The sequence below is a fragment of the Petromyzon marinus genome, chromosome 6, assembly GCF_048934315.1.
Source record: "Petromyzon marinus isolate PM22_M1 ecotype Great Lakes invasive population chromosome 6, UKy_Petmar_22M1.pri1.0, whole genome shotgun sequence".
NCBI lineage: Eukaryota > Metazoa > Chordata > Hyperoartia > Petromyzontiformes > Petromyzontidae > Petromyzon > Petromyzon marinus.
In genome coordinates this window covers 17,597,980-17,618,258 of record NC_133672.1, presented here as the reverse complement: position 1 = coordinate 17,618,258, position 20,279 = coordinate 17,597,980, and the positions used below count along the sequence as shown (strand labels likewise).

Here is a 20,279-nt window from a genome sequence, read left to right as displayed (position 1 = left end):
CTCTTGGTATGTACTTTGTGTGCGTTAAACGTTGTAGTGCCTATGTGTTGATGTCGTGATCGGCTTTGAATATAATGGTATTTAAGTTAGCCATGAGCCTATCTTACTCAGGGTTCTGGGCCCCATAATAATAATGCTTGGGTTATCCTTAAACGAGTATTCATCTGGGCCCTGCAATATGAATGTCTAATTTCCACTGCTGGTCACAGCTACAACCCAGCACGTGGCAGCATCGGGAGGAGGGATTTTTGCCCACTCCTGATGATAACTCTCGTGGCTCGACACAAACTCGCTGGTATTTTGTCTCGGTTGAGACGACCTCTCAGTAAGACGTGGGCACAAGACGTGTTTCTGCGATCCCAAGTGTGGAGGAAGGGGTTGGTGGTGGAAGTTGCTTAGGCATATAATGATGCATCGATGAATAGCGATTCTAATGTTCATGATACAAGAACACGACTACCCCTGTCAACCCGACGGGTCCCAAGCACTACACGTGTGACACGCACACAGAGGAACCCATCCCATTACCTATCACACGTGAACGCACACAAGCATCAGCGCGACAAGTCAGTCCCTACCTTATTACAGACCAATTCAGACCTTATGGTCACCCCGTGCCCCTATAAATATCAACGTTCATCCTACAAAGTCCCATCACAAGCGAGAAACACAAACAAATAAGAGCATTCTTTCCACGTATTTGAACGGCTGTTTGCCGTATTCACTTAACTCAATTTCCATGTACAATAATCAGGGTATGGGGTTGACAGGTATGTGACCCATCTATTCACCCTCCCACGCAAACAACTCCCACGGAATCTATTCACTCCAACTGACGCATATATTCACTCTCAAACAACTCTCATCCATCTATTCACTCTCACACAAACACACAACGCTCACGCATCTATGTACGCAAACAGGGATAACTCCCTCCCTACAACTCCTCCAAGCCACCCGCCACGTATGAACTTTCCCCAAACGCGACCGCCCCTGCCTTCTTCACCTTGGCAGCAGTATGCACACGAAGATTCGCAAGAACTTACAAGATAATATCGGTCGTGGAAATATACAAGCGGCGAACACAGTTCGCAGTACGCGGGGAGACGTAAACACAACCGCCCGAAGCCAGTATCGTCGTATTTATATCAACATACGTGCGTTGCGATACACCGGGGGGTAGCAAATGTATTAAAGTCGACTTCGTATCGCTTCTGTCGTGATTGGGTGCCTGCTCTTGTGCCAGGGATTCGTTCCGGAGTACACGAGACATCCCACTGGGATTGTTTTTGCACACAGCGTTGGTGTACCGGTGCTTTTTCTGGAAGATCTTGCTGTTTTTTTTTTCCTGGATTTTTCTGTTTGGGGCAAAGTCACACAAAGTCACTTGAAGATGTTTTTCTTGTTCGTGTTTTTTTGTTTGTTTGTTGCGGTTGCACCCGATTCAAGAGCCGAATGGCTCACGGGGCTCTACCAAATAAATGAAACTGGAATGAAACTGAGACAGTCACAAAGGCAACACTGAGACCGGCTGCCAGGGCCCGCTATTCGTCCTCCACAACACTGCCGATCATCCAGCTCGGTGTGGGAAGATGAAGGTGCAGCCCCTGCAATTGCTTGCTCACACCACACATTTTTTGTCCTTTATTTTAACAAGTAAGGCCCACTGAGCGACTGTGCAATAGCTCTCTTTTTCAGAAGTGACCTGGCCACAAACGAAGGCTCAGCGAAGCGACTTGTCACGTGGAAATGTACAGCAACCAAATACTCTGAACGCGTGATGTTGCTGATTATAAAAATGGAGGGGAAAACCGTAGGACCCGGATAAGAATCCGCACGACAACAGAGAGCACACGAAAACTCCAAATATCCAGCGTCAGCGTCAGGATCGAACCCCATGACCTCCTGTATACCGGGCGAGGTAGTTAACATCTCCTAGCCACCGTGGCACCACTGTTGGAGAAAGGCCCTCGACTTGAGCTACGGGTCGCATGCCCCCGCCCCTCACCAGGTCTTTGGCCTACTCTTCCAAGTTGGCCAGACGTCTTAAGAGACGCGAGAGTTACCAACACTTTACCCAAATACATTCCACCTGCCCAATCGTCTCACTGCAAACATCTGGACAGGTACAACATGTAAAGCGATTTGTAGGAAGTGGATATTTCTCACACCGGTGCAAATTGTAGCGAACTTTGAGGGTGGGGTCTAAATTAAATAGCTTTCTCGTCCAAAAATTTAACGTAAAAACGTTATTTTATTCTGAGAGGTTATTGTAGGTCATATACTGAAGTAATGTAGTTCTACTCTGTCTTCGTTAACCCAGATGTTCCGATGTTCACAATGCACGCAGAGCTGCACACGAGGAGAATGGATCATCGTGCAACGTAATCGTCTTAGTGGTCATGTAAAGATTCACTCATCTGTACTCGTCTATGAATTCGCACAAGTTAGTGTCAACATTCCTGCATCAATTTTCTGTCTCGCTCATTTGTACTGTTCAATAATAATAATAATAATAATTCCGACTTTTAAACCGCGCAGTATTCACTCAATCTACGACTCAGAGCAGCGAGGAACCAGACAAGTGGGGAAGGCTCACGTCAACAACTGTCCAAGTTCTGCGGACCTCTATATAGAGGTGTTATGACCATTGCCCAAATCACATCACTTGCATGTCATTTGTAATCATATAAAAGAATGGATCATCACATGCACGATTCAATGCACGGGGACAAATGCAAAAGCAGAATTTGAGTCATGAGATCACCAGTTAACTCGGCCAATCATCCCGTTGGAGTCAGAATATTATCAGTCGTACCTCGGTATACGACCGCTTTGGAATACGTCGAATTTGGTACACGTCGTGTTTTGACGAGAAAAAAAGTCTTGGGATACGTCTTGCTTGGGATACGACACCTTGCTTGGGATACGTACGACACCTTGCTTGGGATACGTCTTGCTTATGATACGACACCTTGCTAGAACTTGTATGGGTCGGGATGAGTGACCGCGTCGACCCCGTTCACGACTCAAACAAAGCGCCGCTCCTCAGTCTGCCTGTAGAGTCGATCTCGTTCAGTGCACAACCCTTGCTATATTTATATTTTAATTTATTTATGCATTTATTTTAGTTTATGTATGCACTTTAGTAATAAGTAGTGTCTACATTATGTTATACAACCCCATGAATGTATACTATGCCATATAAAATATCATTTCTTATACTCTGGAACGGATTCTTTCCCTTTTATTTCTTATGGGAAAAATTCGTTTGGTATATTTCGTCATTTTCGGTCCAAGTCCTCCTACCTTCTGGAACTAATTAACGACATATACCGAGGTACCACTGTATATGGGTAGTCAGACCATAGGCATGTGGAATTTCCAACAGTGGCTACGCACCGAGGTATTGTCAGACACACCACTTCAGCGTGCCAGGGATGTCCTGCATGGTATTAAAATGCAAGGCAGTGATGTCTCGACAATGCTGTAAAGGTGCAGCGGAGTATAATTCTCAAGTTTTTTTTCTTATTAACATAGCTCTGAATTCTTATTTAAAGCTTTCGTGACTGCAGTGATTCATATTCTTGGTTCTTTCGGTAAAGTCACGTTGAAGGGAAACAACAATTTCGATTTAAAGCTTTCGTGACTGCAATGATTCATCTTCTTTGGTTCTTTTGGTAAAGTCACGTAGAATGAGAAAGAACCAAAGAAGGGGAAACAACAAAATAAAATATATATAAAACAATAAAATTCTCACGTTTCGACTGTAACAGTCATCATCAGGTGTGATGATCAGGTGTGATGATGACTGTTTGTGTTACAGTCGAAACGTCGTGAGAATTGTATTGTTTTATATATTTTATTATTTTGTTGTTTCCCTTCAACGTGACTTTACCCAAAGAAACAAGAATATGAAACATAGCTCTGGATGCCTGCGAGCTCAGAAGACACCCCGTGCTTCCACATTATATATTCGTTGTTGGTTGTCTATAAGTTGTTTAAGAGACCAGATGTGGATTAATAAAAAAAAGAATGTGCCCCTGATATTTCACACGAGGTATACAAGGGGTGCCGCGGTGGTATGGACGCCGTGGGTTCGATCTCGACGCCGACGCTTGTTGCATATTTGGAGTTTGCGGTGCTCCACCTGGAGTCGCGTGGATTGTTCTACGGGGTTTCCCTCCGCATTTAGAAAGACGCGTTGAGTATTTGGCAGTCATCCATTTCCACGTGATAAGCCACTTTGTTGAGACGTCAATTGTGGCCAGGTTGCATCTGAAAAAGAAAAGAGCAACGTAGCTCAGGGCGATTTAGCTGGTAAAATAAAAACTTTCGTTTCATTGAATCGGTTTTTATTACACGCTTTCTTTTAACTCACTTTTTGTATCCTCAAATCTTGTAACTCAATTTTAACCCACTTCCCGATGTGGTATCGACTGAAAACTTGGTATACTTATGTCATACTGATGACAATACCATATTCTATAACAAAAAAATCTATATTTTTAAACATTCTTTTTTTATATGTTATGTTTCGGCTTGGGTCTAATTGTCCACGGTCAACTCACGTTGGCTGTAAATCACCACACGGTCCCCTTACGTTATGGCAAGCTTCGGGGCCACTTCCTGGAGTCGTGGGAGTTTTGCCATTACTCGTACGGTACATTTAATAAAAGCGTGTTTAAAGTTTTTTTTTTTAAATATTACTTTTATTTCCACAAGACACGCCGCGTGCTACGCACACTCAGGCACCGAAAACTCACAACCAATGCGCTTTCCCCGCCCAGTAGACTGCGTCCATACAGGGGAAGCGATCGTGAACAGCTTCACGTGTACTGGCAGATTCCTGCACCGTTCTCCCCCCCTCCTGTGCAATGGGGCACACCTTGCCACGCGAACAAAACGACAATGGCGCTCGACTGCAAGGATCTTTCCACGATCAGGACTTCACGTTACAACTGCACGTTCTCGCACGCTATTTTGCCCTCCGATGCCGGCCGACGCACTGCGCTTGGGACACCTCGCAGAAGTGCTGGCACGCCGACATGAAAAGCAGTCCGAATGAGGGTTACACGTCAACATTTTGAAAGTCATTTGATTTGGCCTCATTTCTTAACGGGCAGAACCGCACACCTACGCCGGCTCTCGGTGGTTGCTGATCAGCGAGGCAGAACCCTCGGCCCGTAACTTCGCGCCATGGCAGGATGCCGGGTGCTTCCGGACGAACCCGTCACAAACCGTGAGCAGCAGCGGTAAACGCACAAAGCGTCAAGGAAATAACAAACAAACAAAAAATCAAATAACAAAAAAAGCAAGCGCTTACTTTGTCATTTCAGACAAACAAGAATGTGAGTTAACTCCAGAGAGAGAGCCAAGCTACAACCACTCGTGCTGAAACGGCACAGGGGACCGAGGAGACAGGCAGGACTCTATCCACTGCCATAACCGAGAAGATGAAACGGCACCGCAGCTCCGCTGTGCCCCATCAGCCCAGGGAGTCCGCGAGGAGGAAGCGTGGCTTGTAGAGGTACGATGATTAATGTGCATCGAGTGCAGATGTCTCGCACGTCATCGATCCAGTACTTGTCACTGTTATGGTAACTCCTTCGCATCCTGCTCCTTCCCGAATGGCATCACTGGTCAGTATAACAGCAGATTTTAAATACATAAATTATATCTTCGTCGTATACACGAATAGTTTACAGCCATTCGTCAGGCCACTGCTGAATACAAGCCTCCGCAACTCCGTACCTTGCCATGGGGATTGTTTGACCATACTTCACCGCACTGGCCAGTGCATGTCAGTGACGCGAGGCACCCACAACTCGTTCAGAAGTAATCATCGCTAAACTCAGGTGGCTGGGTTCATAAAGTATTGCCACCACTCCGCTTACATCTATGTAAAATATTACATGCTAGCAGCCTATTTTGTGATCAATGACAGCAGACGCTTAATCGTTAAATTATTGTCAAATAATTATTTTATTTCAACTGGTATCAAGGTGCATTCCCAAAATAAGTAACGAATGATAACACAAGAGGCAGATGGACTGCTCTTGGCCTTAACAGTTGTTGCATCAGTTGAGAACTACTTAGTTTTCCTTAAACCATATACAATGTTTAAATCAATAAAATATTTCCTCTTAGCTGGCACAGCTGTCAGCCGTCGAGCCTGGCATGGTTCAGTGAAGTCAATGTCACCTAGCGAAGGGATTACATGAAAATAAAAAAAAAACATCGTAATTTTGGGGAAGTAATTCTGGTTATATGCGAGCAAATGTACCAAATGTGACAAAATAATAGTTTTAATTGCATTTTGCTGCCGCGATGTGTTGTAGATTGACAGTTGCTTCGTCGTGAAATGTGTGCATTATATGTGGCTTCTTAGGCAGCACCACCAGCCCTACTTTTGCTCCTGTACGAAGGGCAGTGGGCACGCTGGAGTACGTACACTTACGAGCGTGTACATGATGAGGCTGTGCACGCAAATATTCTCCGTGTGAATAGCGACGCGCGAATAATGTCCGTGTGTAAAGGTGGGGGGAGGAGGAGGAGGGCCTTGCTCAGGCGGGGCTGTCTTCACGCGTGTTATCGGCGCCAGAGTCTGCCGGTCAACGAGCTGAGCGGGGTCTTTGTTTGCATCTGCTGGACAGCCTCAGCAGCTCGCTTTTGCTCCTCCTGCAAGTGCACGCACACAGCAGACCGTCGCGTGATGGGGTGAGGGCCCCGTGTAGCCGTACAGCGGCACAAAAACGCGACTCGCACAGAGAGGCCGCACGTGTACGGATAACGGACGGTGAGAATTATAAAGGGCATGACCAGCACGTGTCTTGGCTGTTCTTGAGGCCGGGGTTAGTGGATCACTGAAACGTCGTTCCAAGGTTGAGACGAACGGACAACTTCGCGAACAACTGGAGCCTCAACAAGGTGGCTTTTTCATTAGACCTCCTTTGCCAGTACCAAAATATAATAATAGGGTTTTTCCCCTTTTTTCTGGCAACAAAACTGAAACCTTTTTACAAGGATTCATGTTACTGCATTAACTACAATACCTGCAGTCAAAATGCAAACAAAAAACATACTATGATAATATATGCATTGTCCTTGACACGGATTGGTCCACACCAAGGGACGGCTTTCTTTTGAGCCTCGACCCAATTGGTGCTCGACCAGATGACGCCAAAAGGCGTACAGCTCAAAGACAATGCACTATAAAAGTAATGAGGGCTCGGGGTGAGCATCTACATCATAGACCTCCTTTGCCAGTACCAAAATATAATAATATGGTTTTTCCCCTGTTTTCTGGCAACAAAACTGAAACCTTTTCACAAGGATTCATGTCTGCATTAACCACAATACCTGCAATAAAAATGCAAACAAAAAACATACTATGATAATAATGCAGACATGAATCCTTGAAAAAAAAGTTTCAGTTTTGTTGCCAGAAAAAAGGGGAAAAACCCTCCTTAAGGTGACTTTCTTCAAACGTCAAACCACAGGTGCAACCCCCCCCCCAACTGGGGGACAAACTCCACTCGCGAATCGTCGGCCTTCACAGACATCGTGCGCACACAAGTCACGATACCATCAAGCAGCGTCACCTTCGGGCACAAAGGAGGGAGACAAAAACAACAAAAGGGGACCGCGCAAACATCACCACGTGCTGTGAGACGTCCGCATGCTGGGGCAACGAGCAGGTTGCTGACATCTCCAGATAGATATTTCAGTTTGATCATCCTTAAGCGTCTGGATTTTATTCCATTAACTAGTTTGTTTTCCCTGCACGTTCGAAGTTATACAAAAAAAAATAATGGGCCAAACATCCAAAGCAGAAACACTGTATAAAAGAGAATCGAGAGACTCTGAGACTTTCCTGGATGAGAAAAATATCCACTTATTTTTTGGAACTAAGCATAAAAACTCGCAGAGATACTGGCGAGCAGCTTCTTGTAGCAGCAGATCAGATTGCAGGGACAGGGACGGCTTAACCGTTGGGTTTGGTGATGGGATTCGGTGCCATGGCCTAGAGCAGGGGTCACCATAGCTCTAACTTGACATTTTGTTCACTTGATTTTACTTCAGATTGGATGAGAACAAAATGAGTTTGTTTTAAAGGAACTGGGATGATCACATTGTTAATGGTCCAATGTGGACCAGAATTTGTATTCAGCGGTAGTTTATGGAAATTGTAAAAAGTAATGACTACTCATTGATACATGATCAGGATGCTGATTATGCATGGTGGTGGGTGCCCCCCCTCTCCACTACCGGATTAATGCGGAGGGAGAGCAGCATTTTGATGAGACAATGTGCTCCGCCAAATGCTTGCACGAACGACACAATGACTTCCGATGGTCACAATGACACCACACACATTACCAGTTATACAAACAAGGGCAATGCACATATGCTTACACGGCTATGCTCACATGCCACACGCACACATAACCAGCAACATGGCGGCACACAACTCAATACACAAACTATACACAGAGTAAACATAGTAACTATACACGCAGTAACACAAACACGGACTGCATAAACAGCACCGGTACGGAGGCTGTTAACACACAATTAACAGTTGCACACAAACATTGGTCACACAAAGAACGAATGAACCAGCGTGCAAACACGGCTTGTATATAAACATAATGATGATTCGTAGGTAGGGAAGTATCTTCTACACACAGATGCATAAACACAATGAGACAAGTCACAATGGTAAGCAAAGATGGACTACTCAGTGTCATACACAGCTCACACACACAGTGGCCTTACATACCAGCTTCCACACACGTATAATCACACAGCTCACATACACACAGCTTCCACGACAGCTGTCAATTGCCACTTTGTCGCATGATGTCATCACAGAGCTTGTGCCAAGCTAGGTGCACTATGAGGCCAAATATGCAGTGTCAAAGGCTCGCTGGCAGGAGGTCACGGGACAGACCCAGATGTTTAGGGGTAACCGAGATGACCGACAACTGTACCGGCTGTGATACCACCACAGCTTCCACACACAGCTCGCACCGCCAAAACGCAGTTCGCACAGCACCACACAGTTCACACACACACACGGTGATCCACAGCTAACATCGCGACACGGACATATGGGCCATGCATTCAAATGGCGAGTCCAGTTGCACATACTGTGACATACACCTCCAACATCACAAATAATCCTTTCATTTCTCAGCGGGTCTCATTTGAGGTTTGAGACTTTCAGGATGTCACTTCTCGGGATGCTTGGTGAAGTAGTTTTTGAGATTTGTTTGCGTACAAGAGGAAAACAATGAATGGATTACTATGATTATAATTGTACGAATGATAAAAAAAAATCGCTCAAATTCCGTAGGCAGGCGAGGAACCTAACTCACCATGGCGCATAATGCGGAATGCATGCCATCTCGGAGTCCTTACAGGAGGGCGTTTCATGCACACTTTCAGCGCTATGTCCCTCCATCAGCCCGGCGCCTTCATTGCCGGATTACAGGTGTGTTCCGCCACACCTGGCCAAACGCCTACAGCGAGCCTCCACAATTATTGTCCCGTTCTGTTTCGTATTACAAAGTACACGCACGGTCATTATTTAATTTGCTCCAAACTACAGATTCTGCCTTGGTTCTTCACCTGCAGCTGGGCTTGTCTTCGCTTGAAAGCCTCGATTGGGTTGTCCTCCATGCTGTAGTTCTCCAACACTGTCCTCACGTCCTCCACTCCACTCAGAGCAATGGCTGCGCACGTAGGAGCACACGGGCACATGCACAAGCTATACACTTATCGCCGTTATTTACTTACATTTGCTGGGTGTGCGGTGGTGGTGCCGTGGGTGAGCACACTGCATTATGAACTCCGGTGACCCGTCGACAATTGTCGGCAACAGCGAAAATCGGTGGCGCACGATATCTGTACGACTGTCAGACACTTTCAGAGGCCTTAACATCTAGCAGTAGATTTGTAGGAGCTGTAAATTATTATTTGTTATAGATATATCACTGTAAGAAATGCTTTCATGTTGCAATTGGTTCGCATTTTAAATGTATTTTAAATTAAAACACACATACATACCTGATAATTTTGTGCACAATAGACTCTAAAGATTCAATGTATTACACTGGGTGTACACTTACAGCATGCAAATAGATTTTCTCATAAATGGGCATTAACCATGCACTCCGCCACAGGGACACACAGATACATATAACGACTGCAAATAGTTCAAACTAGATTCGAAGCTTTCGTGACTGCAGGAATTACTCTTTGGTTCTTTCGGTAAAGTCACGTTGAAAGGAATTAATAGTTATTTTGAAATCTTACAACACTTGCATCGAGTCGAAAAAACTATTTTTTCTGCTCGTCTGTGTATCTCGTGGGTTCACATGACACCCACAGCACCTCCGATTAGCACGCTTGGCTACGTACGGTGCGAAAGAAGTTCAGCATACCGTACACAGAGGCAGCTACAATCACAAGAATGTAAAAGAAACAATCGCAAACACAGTAAAACCTTGGATTGCGAGCATAATTCGTTCCGGAAACGTGTTTGTAATCTAACGCACTCGTATATCGAAGCAGATTCGTATATCAGTTGTGATCACGTGACGCTCGGCAGACAAAGCGTATACGTACTACTAATAGTCTTGCAAGACCTCGTTCGTTTATCAAATTAATATTTATTTAAAAAATTTGCTCGTCTTGCAAAACACTCGCAGACCAAGTTACTCGCAATCCAAGGTTTTACTGTAACGTCACTGGTGACAACCAATGTTAATTTTGAGAAGGCAAATCGCCACACTCCTAACGAGGTACACGCTTTAGGTATAGACACAGGGAGAGGAGCACACTCGCAAAACGTGACGCAATGGACAGCGCTAAATTCAAAGAGCCCACGGACGCACACGGAAGAGGGCACAATGGCATAAGCGGATGGACGAGTTTGCTTGCAAACAAATGTGGGATGCAACCGCAAACACCCCGTCATTTAAATCATATTCCGTTTCTGCGTAAACAACACTCGATTGCACCCGCATGAAAACGATAATCGCCCAGCACATGAAAGTCGAACACGAATGCTCATGTAAACAAGTGACGCAAATATGAACAAAGGAAAAACGAGAAGCACTTTGAAGCAACTGCTCAGAATAGTTTTTTTTTTTTAATATATATCTCTTGCACAAATTGCAGTGCTGGCTCATAGTTGTTGTTTAATGTTCAGGGATATTTTACAGCCTAACAATCATCCACACACGATACCTACGTGTGCATTCACAATAAAACAGCAGCTGCCTGGCACTGTGCTTGCATGATCGTTACAGTGGTTTGTAATGCTGCACCCGCCACCACCGCCACCACCGCCCACCCACCCACCAAGTGACTCGGGTCTCGTGTTCATTACACGCAGGCCACCTTCATTCGTTCAAACAAACGTCAGCGTGCGCCCGTGGTAGCAATGCGTAACAGCACCTGCAGGGTCGACGGCCTTAGAATAACCAATCTATAACAGTGCTGAGAAGAGCAGGTGGGTGCAGATGTGGAGCCCCGCATGAGCGGCCATGCGCAGTGTTTGCCTGTAGACATCAACGGAGCAGGCCTCTTAATGTTGGCATGACAACAAGGTATCGGTTTAGGCAAGCTGCTTGGCCCAGACAAGGAAAATAACCCCAAGTGAGCAAAGAAGCCAAGAAACAGGCAGGTTCATGTTGACACGTGCGAGCCACAGCAGCCGCAGCAGCAACATAAACATACAGACCTCCCAATTGTTTACACTGCACATTACGGCGTGGACTGTTTATCGCTTTCCTACTAACGTTGAAAGCTTGAATGCATTAGCTCTGTCCGTCTGTGCTGGTTACGCATCCATCTGAGGCAAGGGGGTCACACCAACCCTGGTACTCATGACCTTATGTAAAAATAAGGGGTTATTAGAAACGTCGTGTTGATATTGAGGACTTACCACCGTATAGATGGCCGGGCAATTTTCTTTGTCAAAAAGATGCCCAAGATATAGTAATAGGTTTTACCCTTTTAACTGGCACAAAAACTGACACCTTTATTCAAGGCATCATGTTTGCAATAACCACAACACAAGCAGTCAAAATGCAAACAAAAGAGACAACTCTGATAATAATATGCACTGTCCTTGAATTTGATTGGTCCACACCCGAGACGGCTTTCCTTAGAGCCTAGTCTCCACTGGTGTTGGACCAGATGACACCATAAGGCGTACAACTCAAAAACAGCGCACTATCAGAGTATTGAGGGCTCGCGATGAGCATTTACATTATGAGACCTCCTTTGCCAGTAACAAGATATAGTAATAGGTTTTACCCTTTTAACTGGCACAATGATAATTAATGACGTAATGGGTTACCGCACGCCGTTACGTGTCACACGATGCCAGCGCTGTTGCAAACGATTGTGACTGCTATTACTTATCAAAGGGTTAGGTTGAAACCTTCCCGTCGCCAATTACAATATAAACTAAACTATTTTTATTTTACCAAGTAAGGTCCACTGAGAAGCGACCTGGCCACAAACAATAGCTCAAACGAAGTGCTCGATCACGTGGGAATTATACCAGTCGAATACTCTCAACACATTGTTTCTAAATGTGGAGGGAAAAACTGGAGGGGCCAGAAGAAAATCCACACGACCACAGGGAGAACATGCAAACTCCAAATATACAGGCGTCAGGGTCGGGATCAAACCCAAGACCTCCTGCATAACATCACACTACCGTGGTGTCCATAATCACAAACCATGGCTGATTATGGGTGACTTGGACCTACTCTGGTCTCACTGAACATTCAAGCTCGCTCAGACGTAGTTTATTTTCACTGTTCATGCTGTTCATCTCCTTCCCGGGAGACAAATGAGGTGGAACCTGTCACTCCTTGTTTGCAGCGTCACACATGGCCGCAATTCTACGGCAAAATCAATGTTGTCGTTGTTACACGTCTTATTGTCACCACTGCGATTTACATTAAAAAAAAAACTAAATGTGCTGGAAAATTCTCATTCCGAAATTAAAAAAATATATATAAATACTTCAAATTAGATTATATTTACCAAAGGTAAGGGAAGTTCGCAATAACAATCTGAATATCGGCACTGTGGAGACTCAAACGGCTGGGTTAAACGTCCGCTCGTGTCAATATTGGTGGCTTTAACAGGTGCTCGCTAAGGGCACCATAGAATAAACATGTGAAACAGTGGGGGGGGGGGGCCTTTGCGTGTGGAAGGGGATTGGCACCATATTGTCTTACAAGGCGGTGTGGCCACTCCAGGAAACTGGTTTTGACCAAAGGTAGCGATGAATACCATTGCCAGGCCTGGGTGTACTTATCGGTCGGCTCAGCCTTAAATTTGTACTCTTTTCCACTTTAACTAACACGATTTGAAAAATGTGGAATTCCTCCCCCCGCCCCATCCAACTCTCAGAGGCCATCAATGGAAATGAGCACCACCCCAGAGTCAGTTGAGCAGGAGGACACTTCAACCTCAACCGTTTGATGGGCAGAAGACCGACACCCTCTCTCACGTGTCTCGCAAGCCACATTATTCCAGTGGTTTGGTATTTAGATCTTACCAATCTTACCATGAACATTCACTGTCTGGTAACATTAGAAACAGACGTAAAAAAAATGGTATGCTGCAGAAATGTAATAATTTGCGATACATTGTTAATCTGCCAGCAATCCAACTTCCAGAAAGTTTGCTTTTATTAGATTGTACTGCAGTGACAAGAAATTCTATCACTTCTGGCACGCAGTGCCTCCCCCGAACTCACGAATGCGGATTTGAATTTCTTTTTTATTTTATGCCAAATGACAAAACTCAAATCATTTTTTGCATTGGCTCTGGCAGAAAAAAAATATATATATCGGCTTGCAACTACAACTACTGCAGCATCATTGTATGTGGCGAGAGCTGATAAGACCAGAATATTTGAAAAATAAATGTAACATCAAATACATCTTTTGTGTGTGGGTGTTGTTTTTTTTTAAGCAGGAGAAGGTACAGGCTAAGTTTAAAAATTAAAAGTAATAAACTAAGAATAAGTGGCTCAGGGTAGAAGTAATTATTGGCAAAAGCAGTGGAATACAGCATTATAAACAATAAACATACAGTGAGGGAAAACTTAAGTATTTGATCCCCTGCTGATTTTGTACGTTTGCCCACTGACAAAGAAATGATTAGTCTATAATTTTAATGGTAGGTTTATTTGAACAGTGAGAGACAGAATAACAACAAAAAAATCCAGGAAAACGCATGTCAAAAATGTTATGAATTGATTGGCATTTTAATGAGGGAAATAAGTATTTGACCCCTCTGCAAAACATGACTTAGTACTTGGTGGCAAAACCCTTGTTGGCAATCACAGAGGTCAGACGTTTCTTGTAGTTGGCCACCAGGTTTGCACACATCTCAGGAGGGATTTTGTCCCACTCCTCTTTGCAGATCTTCTCCTAGTCATTAAGGTTTCGAGGCTGACGTTTGGCAACTCGAACCTTCAGCTCCCTCCACAGATTTTCTATGGGATTAAGGTCTGGAGACTGGCTAGGCCACTCCAGGACCTTAATGTGCTTCTTCTTGAGCCACTCCTTTGTTGCCTTGGCCGTGTGTTTTTGGTCATTGTCATGCTGGAATACCCATCCACGACCCATTTTCCATTCCCTGGCTGAGGGAAGGAGCTTCTCACCCAAGATTTGACGGTACATGGCCCCGTCCATCTTCCCTTTGATGCGGTGAAGTTGTCCTGTCCCCTTAGCAGAAAAACACCCCCAAAGCATGTTTCCACCTCCATGTTTGACGGTGGGGATGGTGTTTTTGGTGTCATAGGCAGCATTCCTCCTCAAAACACGGCGAGTTGAGTTGATGCCAAACAGCTCCATTTTGGTCTCATCTGCCCACAACACTTTCACCCAGTTGTCCTCTGAATCATTCAGATGTTCATGGGCAAACTTCAGACGGGCATGTATATGTGCTTTCTTGAGCAGGGGGACCTTGCGGGCGCTGCAGGATTTCAGTCCTTCACGGCGTAGTGTATTACCAATTGTTTTCTTGGTAACTATGGTCCCAGCTGCCTTGAGATCATTGACAAGATCCTCCCGTGTAGTTCTGGGCTGATTCCTCACCGTTCTCATGATCATTGCAACTCCACGAGGTGAAATCTTGCATGGAGCCCCAGGTCGAGGGAGATTGACAGTTCTTTTGTGTTTCTTCCATTTGCGAATAATCGCACCAACTGTTGTCACCTTCTCACCAAGCTGCTTGGCAATAGTCTTGTAGCCCATTCCAGCCTTGTGTAGGCCTACAATCTTGTCCCTGACAACCTTGGAGAGCTCTTTGGTCTTGGCGATGGTGGAGAGTTTGGAATCTGATTGATTGATTGCTTCTGTGGACAGGTGTCTTTTATACAGGTAATGAGCTGAGATTAGGAGCACACTCTTAACATTTTTGACATGCGTTTTTCTGAAATTTTTTGTTGTTATTCTGTCTCTCACTGTTCAAATAAACCTACCATTAAAATTATAGACTGATCAATTCTTTGTCAGTGGGCAAACGTACAAAATCAGCAGGGGATCAAATACTTTTTTCCCTCACTTTACTAAGCAGTAAGAGGCATTCGAAGAACAGGCTTAGAACCGGTAAAGAACCAGCTTACAATGAAGCCATGCAGTTTTGTTGGAGCTGGTTTTATCCAGAAGAGTTTGAACAATCTCAACCCCAAGAATTAGGCAAATCACTGAGATTCCCGATGCAGCAGGAGGAAATTAGTTTGCAAGAGGTGGCAGATACTGCACAAGTGGAGAAAAAAGGAACCGCCAAAGAGGGTGAAACAGCAGTGAAACATCACAACCCTGGTCAGGCAGCAGGAGAGAGCAGTTTGACTGATGAGATGTTGAAAGAAGGTGGCAACAGATGCCGGAGAAAGTGCATAAGACAACGAAGTCTGCGCCGAGTCGGGAACGGTGGCCATAGGACTGGGAAAAAGGATATTATCGGTGCAAAAGGGATATAAAAACAAACACAGTAACACTGAAGAGAGCATTGAACGTACTCGAGTGTTGCTGAATGGAATAGACAAGGGGATAGGCATTTTCTTAATGGACGAGTTTTGGTTTAGAATATAATATGTAGTAGTGATTACATTGAGATTATTTTGATTATTTTGCAGCTATGAATTTCCATATTAGAAGCCACTTTTTGTTGAGCTATTATTTGTGGCCAGGTCACTTCTGAAAAATAAGTAGGCTTTACCCGGTAACAAAAAATATGTTTTTGTTTTATTTGGACAGTACATTATTAAGTGATTTGTTTACCTTAACTATGCTTTGCACTCGTATCGTGTTCTTTTTGGAATGTTCTGTCTCATTCCAACTGCACGTCTACAAAAAAGAGCTTGATAGCTCACCGGATTCCTCCAGTATAAATCAATATTCTAAATCTGCCATTTTCTAATGTCAGGCGGATATGAGAGAGAGAGAGAAAAAGGCCACGGCAACATTTTGGTTGTTGCAACATTCCAGGCAAGCCGACTGCGTTACTTGTGGGCGGCTTTTACTTGCGTGCGGTTAGGAGAAACATCACAGAGCGGTTGGAGGTGATGACTGCTTTTCAGCAGGGGCGTATTTTGTCACCCACTTTGTTGAATGTAGCGCTCAAACTCCGTGTCCACTAAAAGCATGCACACACACACACAGGGTTGACAGTAGAAATCCCAGGAGTTCCAATGGGTCATTTGTAGCTGATGGAGATGGAACATGCAGTTGAGGAAGGTTCGTTAACTAGACCTTGGCTGGGGCATTGCAGATCTTGCTCGGTTTAAGGGTACAGCAGACTCGACACATTAGAGCCGTAATAAGAGGACGAGTTTTACATAAAACAAAGTAGACATCAAGGGTAGCAGATGGACCTCTTGCACTCATTATCTTACGTTTTTGTAGGAGGTGGGAATCTAGAGTTAACGTCTCGCCACAGTGCCGAGGAGATGTTAACTCCCAACTCCATCGTCAATAACAAAGCCTCAAAAGCAAAAAAAAAATAATGATCACGTGCAACTGTTTGGGTAATGACCTTTCTCCATGCAATCTGATTCAGACTCAAGCGGCATTCATAAAGAGGCCCATGTAAAGGTTTTTTTTCTTATTATGGCAACATAAACACAAATTAAATCAGAATATATTTAACACAAATGACATTTTGCTAACTACTGCATAAATTGGTATGGGTACTTTGCAGTTTATATAAGGGTGAGTTTTTTAATGTTTAAGGAGTTGTTTTTTTGCTCTTGTTAATTTCTCTCCAGTTGACACAGAACTATGCAAGCCCAGGCGCAACGTACAAGTCCTGGCCTTCGCTAATTTTAATAGAATTACCTGAGTTTAGTCATGCCTCAATCGATGCAAATGTGCGCTTTGTGAAATCCTTGGCCAGTGTCATGGGGGAGGCACAAAAGGCAACAACACAAGGAGCTGCTCTTTTCTCGTCGGGCACAATGCGGACACGCCGTCATTCCCACGCGCTTCCAGATGCCCACATCAACTCGCATTGTCCATTTCACATCAAACATTTAGCTCAAGTTTAGTAGAATGCCGCTTTAACAATCGCCCAGAATGTTGAAATTTAATGCAAACGTTGACTTGGGCACGATTAAGAAGGCGGGCTAACATCGGAAAGACGATGAATGTGAGATATCGCAAAAAAAGATAAGTAAAGGATTATTTTTTCTGCTGCTGCAAATAAATCAAATTTGCACAAGTGTCGCAAAGAGCGGCGGTGCTTCGACTTTAACTCAAAGCACATTCACAGAGTCGAATCCAATGTGATTCAGTAAATTCCCAGCAGCCCAGTGATTTAATTAGTATGCAGATCGGGGAGACTAAATAGAACTCTTCCATTCAGCACACTCACAGGTGGCGTGTTCCCAGGAATATTACATTCACATGGTCCCGGTGCACTCTCTCACACTCGCGCTGCTGATGGCTACATCACACTCCCACAGTGCCCAGCGCATGATGGATATGCTCCACTTAAATCTTTCTAAAGAAACGCTAAAAAGCATGTGCAGTCACCGATGAGATGGCAAATGTGGCCGAAAATGAAGAATATCAGAAACTCTATGGGTGGACTTACGGTTCACAATTGCAAAATGTAATCATGTGAAAGTATTATATCGTCAATCACTTTGATTTCAATGCTGGAAGAAGTCATCCTCACCGGGGAATGCTGGGATTTTGAGACAGGGCTCACATTATACCACAGTGAACACATGCACTCTCCCTGTCAATCTGCAACAACACACAGCAAATTTCTTCATCCATCATATATGGCACCGCTGACCTCTGGAACTCAATACCCACTTCGGTCTTCCAACTAATGATGATGATCACAATGTCAATTGCTTCCAAAGCTCAGATCCACAATGCTGATCGCTCACAACAGGCCTTCACCCTGGCATAGTTCAATAAATAGACCTAACATTTATTGAATTAAAGAATAAATACAATTTGATGTGAATTGTTTGCATCATCCGAGGCCAACCAATCGCACTTCGGATTAGCAGGGTTGGCTACGTATGGTGCAAAAGAAGTTCAACATACATGGTACATATAACCGATAAAACATTAATGACCTGAGAATGAATGGTGTGGTGTAAGGTGCATTTCATCACCTTCGAAGGGGATGATGCAACCATGAAAGGTCAAGATTGTGAACACACTCAGGCTATGAGATGCCCTCCTTTATTTAGTATTATTGCCATGTGTTTTGTAAGCAAACATTCACAAGTGCTCCTCACCGAGGATTTTTACGCCAGTCCTGTCGGAATGTCTAAGACTGTAAAGATGCCAAATTTGAGCAAGCACAACATCTTCGCCATGCTTCCGAGGCCACAAGAACTGTGTTCAGGGTCAACGGGGAGCGTCCATCCATTGCATTAACGCCGCCATAACCACCACTTGGTGTTCGTAAGCAAATTCAAATGGGAGCGGTACTCGTAGGCATAACATAGCTAAACTCACCTCATACATCAACCACTTAGCCGCAAAATCCTATTATCCATGGGTGCCAGCGGATCCATTAATTCCCCCCCCCAATATATAAGGATTCCTAAAGATCCACAAGTAATTTGTATACACCTGGAGAAAATGCAGGTGTGTACAACTGCATTTTGAACCATTTTTGCATGCAACAAGAGATGAATGACGGACCATCACCAAGCAAAAACATTCTCCCCCCTAAGCCGCAGTGCTCTGGGTGGAGTCCTGGGTCTGCCTGGATTCTGGATTGACTTCGAAGCCATGCGGCATGTGACGTGGACAGCATCACAAATGGAAACCCGGGACTTCTCTTGGTCCGCAATGCTACGGACGAGGATAATTTATTAGATTTCACAATACTGTTCATCTCTCCTAAGGAAACTTGCAGTGAGAGAATTTCAGTACAGCTCTGAACCAGGACAAGGTTAAATCGCAACAGCATATCAATTTGCAGCGCGCTTTGTCAATTCCCTGCTAGTTGAAGGCCTCCCCACACCGTGTCGGTCACGGTGGTCGTTTGACCATACTTCACCACACTGGTGAGTCTGGGTTGGTGCAGAGGAGGAGGGGGGAGAGGAGCTCAAGTACAGTTGAGATATAATTCATCGCTGATGTTAGCCATGGCCGGAAATCCAACTCACGCATCTGGGTCAAAAGCACATCTCGCTAACTAGAGCCATCTCACTAACCAGCGCCAAGGACACTTTGCGCATCGTTGTGCGTGGTCCTCCTTGCCCAGCAGATAAACTTCACCGCAGATGGCCGGGCCGATAAGCGGTGTTCCACTGCATATTTAGGAACCGCCTTTTGTGAGAGTGGAGGTTTACAAACATGTACACTTGTTTACAGTGACAATAAAGCCAAATTAAGTGCTTTGTGTATATATGAAACAGGAGAAATTAAATAATAGGGTTTGGAAGGGCCTTGAGCTGGCGTGCTCCAGATCGCAGATTAACCACAACCCCACGGGCAGAACTATCTGGACGCTCCGTTTAAAGACAGGATTGGTTCCTAGATCCTGAGTTCATTTGTCACCATCCTTGTAGGTGGCTGAGCGCAACCACAATCATTTTGCGTATTACAATTATTGCCAAAACTGCCTAAATTTCTTCATCCCACAGTACAACCTATTTCCTTTGCAAACATTTATAAGCCACATTATCTTTTTTATCACGAATAAAATGCTACATTTGCGCAAATGTTACCAAAAACACTTTTACATTATTTAAA

General features: G+C 44.5%; 1 protein-coding gene across 1 annotated transcript in view; it reads right to left on the bottom strand.

Moving 5' to 3' along the window:
• Positions 1-5,966: 5,966 nt before the first annotated feature.
• TIMM50 (translocase of inner mitochondrial membrane 50) overlaps positions 5,967-20,279 on the bottom strand; it is a 40,353-nt gene continuing 26,040 nt past the window's right edge. Inside the window, exons 9-10 of the mRNA XM_032947607.2 lie at positions 9,637-9,740; positions 5,967-6,681 (exon numbers count right to left, since the gene is read on the bottom strand). Of these exons, the coding sequence (XP_032803498.2) occupies positions 6,592-6,681; positions 9,637-9,740 (194 nt within the window). The 3' untranslated portion in view covers positions 5,967-6,591. The remainder of the gene's footprint in view (positions 6,682-9,636; positions 9,741-20,279) is intronic.